The sequence below is a fragment of the Mesoplodon bidens genome (assembly GCF_964165515.1).
Source record: "Mesoplodon bidens genome assembly, chromosome: 9".
Classification (NCBI taxonomy): domain Eukaryota; kingdom Metazoa; phylum Chordata; class Mammalia; order Artiodactyla; family Ziphiidae; genus Mesoplodon; species Mesoplodon bidens.
The window spans coordinates 106,872,281-106,880,648 of NC_138166.1; the positions used below are offsets into that span (position 1 = coordinate 106,872,281).

Sequence of the window (8,368 nt, forward strand, 5' to 3'; positions counted from 1 at the left end):
TGCCTGTTCCTGAAGAACTTTTTAAAAGGTACTAGCTGCAAACTTTAAGAACTGGAACATTTTACCTAAAGTTTGCATTTCTGACGTCCTGTGAAAATAGGAAGCTGGGCAATTCGGCGCTTGCATTTCTCCACAGCAAGAAGTAGGTGGTGAGGGACATTCTCCACATCCCTGCGGCCAAATGTCACCCTGCCCGGCCACACACCACAGCTCACACTCGGGCACCACTGGCCAGGGAACAGGGACAGACCTGAGCCCTTGGAACGAGCAGAACTAAAAGGATACTGTTTTGAGCTAATTAAGGCCACACTCCATCTACCTGAGCCAACCAGAGATGAAGAGTCTTTTTATTAAAGAAACCTGATCAAGGACCACACATCCTACTTCACAATGGACAGAACTAGCCTCCTTGGACTCGCCCTGTTCCTCCAGGTGCCACGTCTGTCAAGGTGAGTTGTGGACACAAATGTGCAAGTGCTCCACCCGATGCCTGGTCAACCCTGACCCACCGTGAGGGGGTCTCCTCCAAGGGAAAGTCACGGCCAAACTCCATTCCTTAAAAGTTAAGTGTTTCCTGCCGCCTGCTGTGCCAGTTTTGTCTTGTTAACAAAATGTTCTTGGTGAGTACAGGAAGTGAAGAGTGACAAGAAAGAAACACTAAGATGGTATCTTGGGAGATTTCCCCCAGAACAGCAGCTATGAGAGGGGCGAGGGGAGGGGAGCAGTTCCCAGGTGAACGTGAGGGACAGGTGGGCTGTGGGCAGAGGAGTTATCAACAGTCATCAACTGACTACAATTCAGTCTGCCTTCCATTATGTCAGTGGGAAAGTTCTCCTCCCTTCCTGCTTCGGGAGTGTCTGTGTGTGTCCGGAGCCTGTGGCCGAGGGCCCGGCAGCGTGTCCGGTGACGGCTGTAGGAGCTGGAGGTACTCAGCCCCGGGAAGAGGAAACAGAGCTGTGAGCCCGCTCAGTGCCCGCAGATGCCCCACGTGAAGAAGGGGCTCTGCTCACGGCTGCCCCCAATTCATGCCAGTGAGTGGACGCCGCTTATGGGCAGCCTCAGAGCCCAATAATGGCGTGACGGGGCAGAGGCCCCCCCCTCGGGAGTCTCCCAGCAGAGGCCAAGGGTCACCCACTGCGGATGTAGCGGACAGTGCCCCCCCCCCCCATTCAGGAGGCCTCGTGGACGGTGTGCTGTGCTGACTGCACCTGGTCCCTGCCACTGACTAGGTGCTCCCAAGGGTTTCAGCCTGTCTCCTCTCGGCATTTAGTTCCCCTAAGTCTCTTAATTTTCTCTGAAGGGAACAGACCTCAGTGGCCATGACAACTGTCTTGTCCTGAGACCCTGGTTGGCAAGACCCGGCCTCGTGGATCCTAGTAGCTGGCTAGTGGTCACACGTGGCTTTGTACAGGGTAGATCCTCAGGCCATGTTTGAGCCACCTTGCGTGCCTTCCTCTGGACAGAGTTCGAGCAGACCTTTCGGAACACATGGCTCTCGGGATCTTGTGTGCATTGCAGAATCACAGGTCTTGAAGGCTGGAAGGAACCCTAGGGCCAGAGTCTTCATTTCTCAGCCGAGGGAGTGGAGGCTCCAGGGGCACAGGAAGGGGCACACCAGAGCTGCTGGCCACCTATGAATACCTGAAATGTGTGGTCCGAATTGTGATGCACCGTAAGTGCAAAATGCACACTGAGTTTCCAAGACTTAACGTACAAAAAAGTAAAATTTGGGCTTCCCTGATGGCACAGTGGTTGAGAGTCCGCCTGCCGATGCAGGGGACACGGGTTCGTGCCCCAGTCCGGGAAGATCCCACATGCCACGGAGGGGCTGGGCGCGTGAGCCATGGCCGCTGAGCCTGCGTGTCCGGAGCCTGTGCTCCGCAACGGGAGAGGCCACAACGGTGAGAGGCCCGCGTACCGCAAAAAAAAAAAAAAAAAAAAAAAGTAAAATTTCTCATCAATGTTTTATATTGATTACAAGTTAAAATGATCATGATTCAGATATATATTTGGATAAATAAAATATATTTTAAAAATTAAAATCGCATGTTTCTTTTCACTTATTTTAACGTGGCTACTAGAAAGTTCAAGATCACCCATGAGGCTTGCATCTTGCTTCTACTGGGCAGCACTGGTCTAGAACAACGCCCACGTCTGTGACTTCCCATCTGAGGTCCTCTGCAGGACACCAGACTTTTAACACATGGCTGTACTTTGATTTTAATTTTTTTTCTTGAGGAGAACAAAATAATGACACAGAACAGAGAAAAAGAAAACTGAAGGACAAGAGGTTTTTGCTGTTGTTTATGATCTGGATGTTATCCCAGAACCTTCAAAGTTTACAGACACGAGATGGTGCCCAGGGTGAGTGCACGTTGTCCTGGTATTGCTTCTGGGACGTAGCGAAATAAAGTCAGCAAGCTCACTGTACTCATAACCGGTCTGTTCTTCAGGAAAGCAAAAGCCTCATTTTCCTGTTTGATTTCTGATAAATTCCCACCATTCTTAACTGGATCAAAATCATCTGTGATGTAACTAAGAATTTTAAATGCAAGAAATCGCATAAATACTCATTCCATGGAAAATGGAGTTGCTTTTGCAAAGTGTAACAACGCCCATTAAATTACTTTAGTAACTGCTGCTATTATCTCAGACCATGGGAACTATTACTGTTAAGGGTGAGGCTTTCTTTTGAAAGGTTTGCGTGAATGATCCACCCCCCGCCCCGCCCCAAACACACCCCGCTGCCCATTACTCACAATGCTATGAGTTTTGCCAGCAGTTCATTAAAAAACAGTGGAAGCAGACTTTTTTTAAACCACACAGGTGACCTTAAACACCAAGTTTTCCGAGTGAGGTGCAAACTACTTGCATGTCAGCTCATGCACACCATCCGGGCACAGTCTTACTCGCCAGGCATCTGCCTTACCTTTGAATTTTTCTGTTTGAGCCCTTAGAATCTCTGCACATCTTGTTTCTTCCTCCTGTATTTCCAGATGAAATCGGCATTCCGGGTGAATGCTGTTCACCTGCTCAAGGTTAAAAGAAATAGAAATAACTGAAAATTCTACTATAATGGGGAAGTCAAGCAAAATTTCTACATAAAAGCCCTCAAAATCTCACAGTTCTAAACTGCTTCCAAACTAACACTCATTTAAAAGCAATCACGTTCATATTTTGGCATGGTTATTTGAAAAAAAAGCTTCACTATTTACTTTGTAAAGGAATTAGTAAACAAATATAAAACCTGATAGAATTTTTTTTTCTGGGCAGGAAAACAAACTCACTAGCGTAATCCATTTTATGTCGTTAGTACTAATTTGGTGGCAATAGAGCTCTTTAACCCAATAATCTTTCAGTATTCGAGTTCTCCATTTCATAGCCCTTGATTTAATCAAAGTAAATGCATGTTTACTCCTAAGCCCATTCTTAATGGCTGTCCACAACCCCAGACGCCAGCGTGCTTCATCTAAGGCCAGGCTCTGCGTTCACTGGAAAGCCCTAATAGGATAACTTTAGTGTTAGAGGCTGCAGGTCACATTCAAAACTGAACTTTAGAATTTGGTGTGAAGGAGCTTTTCAAAAAGATGAGGGGTGAGTAGGGAGAGGCCTGGGCGAGAGTCACAGCACTGAGGTTTCCACTGAGCAAGAGGTGGGGGACTTCACGTCAGGCTCTATCCCGGGAACTAAAGATGTGACACAAATGGTGAAGAACATTGTCCATCAACGTGCGCAAAAGACAAAGCCACCTACTGTTTTGGTCTTGGAAGATAATATTCTCTGGTCTCTATTTTCACAAAGGTCCAACTTTCTCTTTTTTTTTGCCACCTCCCACCGCCCACAAATACGCTGTAGGCTGGAGCTGTGCCCCCCCGCTCTCATGTAAGAATAAACTTTTTATTAAAGAAAACCATACTCTTGCGTATATTATGGCCATCTATGTTTAATTATCCTACTATTGAAATAAGTCAACAGAATTCTAACCAGGAAGAACATTTCCTAACAAAATTAAGAGAAGAAACTTAATGCTGAATACTTTTGCCACATTTACCCTCATTTTTAAAAAGATCTGAAGCTCGGGTCCCCCCCCCCACCCCGGCTCATCACGGGGCAGCCACCACTGTACAAACTCCTGGTTTCAGGCTGTATTTTTCACACCTGAACAAGTCAATAGCTTAAATTTCAGAATTAGGAAAATTATTCTGCCTTAAAAAGAAAAATGAATTTCTGTTAAGGTATTAAAAGACACCATGATATCTGACATTCTTGGAATATGCACAGCAATGACTTATTTGGGGACATCCTAGAAGTTAAAGCAGCATTAACCGTAATAACTCCTGGTACCTTTAACTAGCTCTTTCAAAGCACTAAAATTAGTAGGGAGGTTCTTATCCTCACAGCATCCCTCTGAGGGAGGAAAGACTTGGTTTGCCTTCACACTAGACAAGGGAGTTTGGCAGCCCTGCGGGGTGGGCTAGGTTCATGCCCTCCTGGAACCCGAAATACCCTCAGCAATTACAACTTTCCCTAAATAGCTCCATCCTTGGCTTCACAACCTTAAGAGGGGAGATGAGTCAATACAGACAGTGATCTGGCTGCGTTATAAAGTGCGAATGTGTACACACGCCAACACTGACTCCAGTCTGTCAGAGAGGGAAGCAAGAAATAGGGTTCACAGTTTTTGTGGGTGTTTTTTTCAAGGGTCTTCAAATAAAAGGAAGAATTCCTGAGAATTAAATGATCTACAAATGCACTCATTTAACAAATTTCTATTCAGCATCTCGTTTCTTCCGGTGCTCTTAAATAATGATAAAAAAAAATCAACTTTCTGTAGCTACATCGCGTCTCCCTGACACACACTTAAAGCAAGACAAAAAGCAGCAACAGTACTAGGAGACGGAAGGGGAAGTAGTTAAAGACAAAGCGAACTCCAATTTCTCTCGGAAACGTGAGGCCTGCGGAGGTGACCAAGCCCTACCCACCACCCGACTCGGGCGTCCCTGGACCCGCGAACCGTCCTCGCCGGCCACAGCCTGAGGGAGGACGCGGCCGGACCCGCTCTGCTGGGAAGGGCGTCGAGCAAGAAACTGGATCTTATTCCCAGCGAACCCGGGACGGCGGAGGGGACAGAGCAAACGCATCCTCCCAGCCCGTCTCCAACCCGGCCGGGCGGGGAGATCGGTTCTTCGCTCGGCGGGGAGGGTCCAGAGCGTCCCCGGCGGCCCTGCTCCTTCCCGCGAGCCCGGCGGGCGGGTGGGGACCCCGAGACCAGCCCCGCTCCCCGCGCCCCCGGCCCAGCCCCGCGGCCGGACACGGGAGCGCAGCGCAGCCGGGCGCGGGGGCGCTCCCTCCGGGGAGGGGCGGCGCGCAGGGCAGGGCAGGCGGGGCTGGGGTCGCACTCACTGGGGCGAGCAGCCAGCCGCAGCAGGTCAGCAGCGCGGGCGGCAGCAGCGCGGGCGCCCTCATCCCGGCTCCGCGACACGGACATGGGCCGGGCAGCCCGTGCGCAGCGACGCGTCTCCCGCCTCCCGAGGTCCTTGCGCGGCGCCCGGCGGCTGCCGATAAGTCCCCTGCCCGGGTTGTGCCCCGAGGCGGCCGCTCCGCCCCCGCCGTACCCCGTCCCCGCCCCGCGCTCCCCGCGCCCCCGCCCCTGAGCTCCCTTCCGTCCCGGCGCCGGGTATCCGCCCCACGTCCCGCCCCGCTCCCCGTCGGTATCCCCCTCCCCGCTCCCCTGGCCCCTCCCTCGTAACCCCCGTGCTGGGCTCGCTCCCCCAGACAGTTCAGCAGCGGGTGAGGGTTGCGCACAGGTTGGCGTGCTGGGCCCGCACAACTCGGAGGTAGAGGTGGACGGGAGAGCGACTCGGGAGGGACCCACTTTAGGGTCAGAGACCGGCCCTTACTTGTGTCCTTGTTAAACAACCTAAAGACCCCCAAGAAGGTGGCAGGAAGAGCATGTGGGCTGCCTTGGAAGCCACTGGAGTTGGTTGGGGCAACCGAAAACTTCTAAGACGCGTGGAGTGCATCTTGGTGGGGGCTGACTTGGCGCGGTGGCTGCTCTTCAGCCCTGCCCGTGTCTCCCCCTGCTGCAGAGGTGGGCCATGGGTGGTGCGGGCTGCAGGGGCCTTGGACCCGGCCTCATCCCACACCTGCCTCAGAACCTCCTGAAGGATAGTGTGGCGTAAAAGCCAGTTGTTTTCCAGCACAAGGAGAAGCGCTGGAAATGAAAAAGAAAACAGGAAATTTTGTTGTGGTTTTAACTTTTTATTTGAAAATAATTTCAAACTAACAGAAAAGTGAGACTAGGACAAAGGACATCTTTTCACCCTTTATTTAGATTCAGCTATTAAGGTTTTGCCTTACTGGCTTTGTCATTTCTATTCTCTCTGACCACACTCATCCCCCAATAGATCCATCAATAATTTTGTTATCTGTCATCTCTCTCTCTATCAGCTATTAATCATCTATCTATCACCTATCATCTGTCTTTCTGTCTGGTGGGGAACAGTAGTAGAGACAGGATTTGGACTCGGGGTGAGATCTGGACTCTGGGTATGCAGCTTGGGATCTGGAAGCTTATTGACTCTGGATCCAATGTGACAAATATTTCTTTTACTCACTATTTGAAGCCGGACAAGCAATGAACTTCGAGCCAAGTGCCTGTGTAAACGAGAGTGGCGATACCTGCTCCTCACCTGAGGGTCGGGTCGCAGTGAGAATCTAGATTCTTTATGTGTGTGTAAATACTGTGCTCTAGTCCAGCAGAGGGGGGTGTGTGATGCGGAGAAAAAGTGTGGTAAGAGCAAGATACAGGCAAATGGGTGGGGAGGAGGGGAGGGGGGAGGGGGGAGGGGAGGAGGAGGGGGGAGAGGAGGAGGGAGAGGAGAGGGAAGGGGGAGGGGGCAGGGGGAGGAGGGGGAGGGGAGGAGGAGGAGGAGAAGTCCATTTTTCCTGGGAGGAGCTTGGAGGAGTGAATGTCTAAATGGGACTGAAAAATGGTTAAGAGTGAGAGATCAGAATGGAGGGAGAAGGCATCTCAATCAGATGGAGCACCTGGACAGAAGCCCAAGGGACAAGGATTGTGCTGGGAGCATCAGAGTAAGAAAGATGGCCAACTCAGGAGGCCTGGGGCCCTGAAAGACAATCTTCACTCAGTGGAGAGCAAAATCTGAATTATACGAGAGTAGGAATTCTAACACACTGTGAATGTGCAGCACAGGGTTCTTTATAGTCTGAATGTTCTTTCCTTGTTCGGAATGGATGTTAGGATGGATGGTACTTATATTTGTCAATTAAAGGTTACTCTGTTTCTTTTGGGTAAATGGCCATTCTTCCAGGATTTTTTCCACTTCCCCTTGCAGGGAGTGTGGTCTGTGTGTCCTCAGGGCTTCTGGGAGAAAGGCTCCTCTGTGGGTGCCTGATGTGGTGGGACTGGGGGTCTTGTCTCTGGACCTCTGTCACTGGCCCCCTAAGGTGTGGCAGCCCCCTGGCTGTGCTGTGCTGTGCTGATGCCTGTGGAAGCGTGGGTCCCTGCCCCCGCTTTGGTCACAAGGACCCCACTTCTGTCTCCTGCTCCTGCTGCCTCTTCTGACCCGGACCACGCGGCCCTGGACACCAGCCCCTGCCTGCCTGTGTTCTGAGGCCCCAGGTGGGGCGGACCCTGTGAGGCACTTGTCAGTTGCCCTCCTCACCCTCCTGCCTGGACACCCTCGCCCCTCTCTGCTCCCACACCTGCGGCTTCCCCGGATTTCCAGGCTGAGCTTTGAGGGGAGAGAACCAAATCTCTGATGGCGGAAGCTGACCCCACACGTCAGAAGCCTGGAAACCTATGGATACAGTGAGAGAAGCCTTGGGCCTTCGTGATCAGGAGAGAGTGAAATCGCTTCAGAAATAAATGCCGTGCTGGTACTTTATACTTTGTCCAAAAGAGGACGGAAGCCTCACATGACTCTCTGAGGTTCGCCTGGTCCCTCTGCTCTGTCTGGATGAGTAATTCTGGGACCACATCTGCTTGGAGGGAGGGGACATGCCCACAACCCCCAGGTACATTTTTAACTTTTACCTATGAAGAAACGCAGCATTTGCCTGTGTCCCTCTTTTTGTGTCTTTTGAAAGCTGGGAGACCAGACTTCAATGAAAACTTTACTTCTTCCTCCCCCTAAAAAAGCCAGAGGAGTTGGAGCTTTAAGTCCTTTGCCCACTCACAGCTGTGATTGGGGGGATCCACAGGCGGTCAGGGGAGAACTCTTCTGAGCTTGGACTCTGGCCTTGTGCCTCGTGGGTTCCTGGAAGAGAACTTAGAGCATGCCTTCTCTGGCCGTGTCCTGGCTCCTATAGGCACAGGGCATCCTGGCCCCTCAGTGGCCCCAGC

At 51.3% G+C, this 8,368-nt stretch overlaps 2 protein-coding genes across 3 annotated transcripts in view; both read right to left on the reverse strand.

Annotated features, from left to right (window-relative positions):
- VIPR2 (vasoactive intestinal peptide receptor 2) overlaps positions 1-5,528 on the reverse strand; it is a 66,493-nt gene extending 60,965 nt beyond the window's left edge. For both annotated transcript variants that reach the window (XM_081244177.1, XM_081244178.1), the window contains exons 1-2: positions 5,404-5,528; positions 2,930-3,029 (exon numbers count right to left, since the gene is read on the reverse strand). In XM_081244177.1, the coding sequence (XP_081100303.1) occupies positions 2,930-3,029; positions 5,404-5,466 (163 nt within the window). In that variant the 5' untranslated portion in view covers positions 5,467-5,528. The remainder of the gene's footprint in view (positions 1-2,929; positions 3,030-5,403) is intronic.
- The window catches only part of NCAPG2 (non-SMC condensin II complex subunit G2), a 278,460-nt gene extending 272,834 nt beyond the window's left edge, over positions 1-5,626 (reverse strand). Inside the window, exon 1 of the mRNA XM_081244081.1 lies at positions 5,616-5,626. The gene's annotated coding sequence lies outside the window, so the exon portion shown is untranslated. The remainder of the gene's footprint in view (positions 1-5,615) is intronic.
- Positions 5,627-8,368: the final 2,742 nt, after the last annotated feature.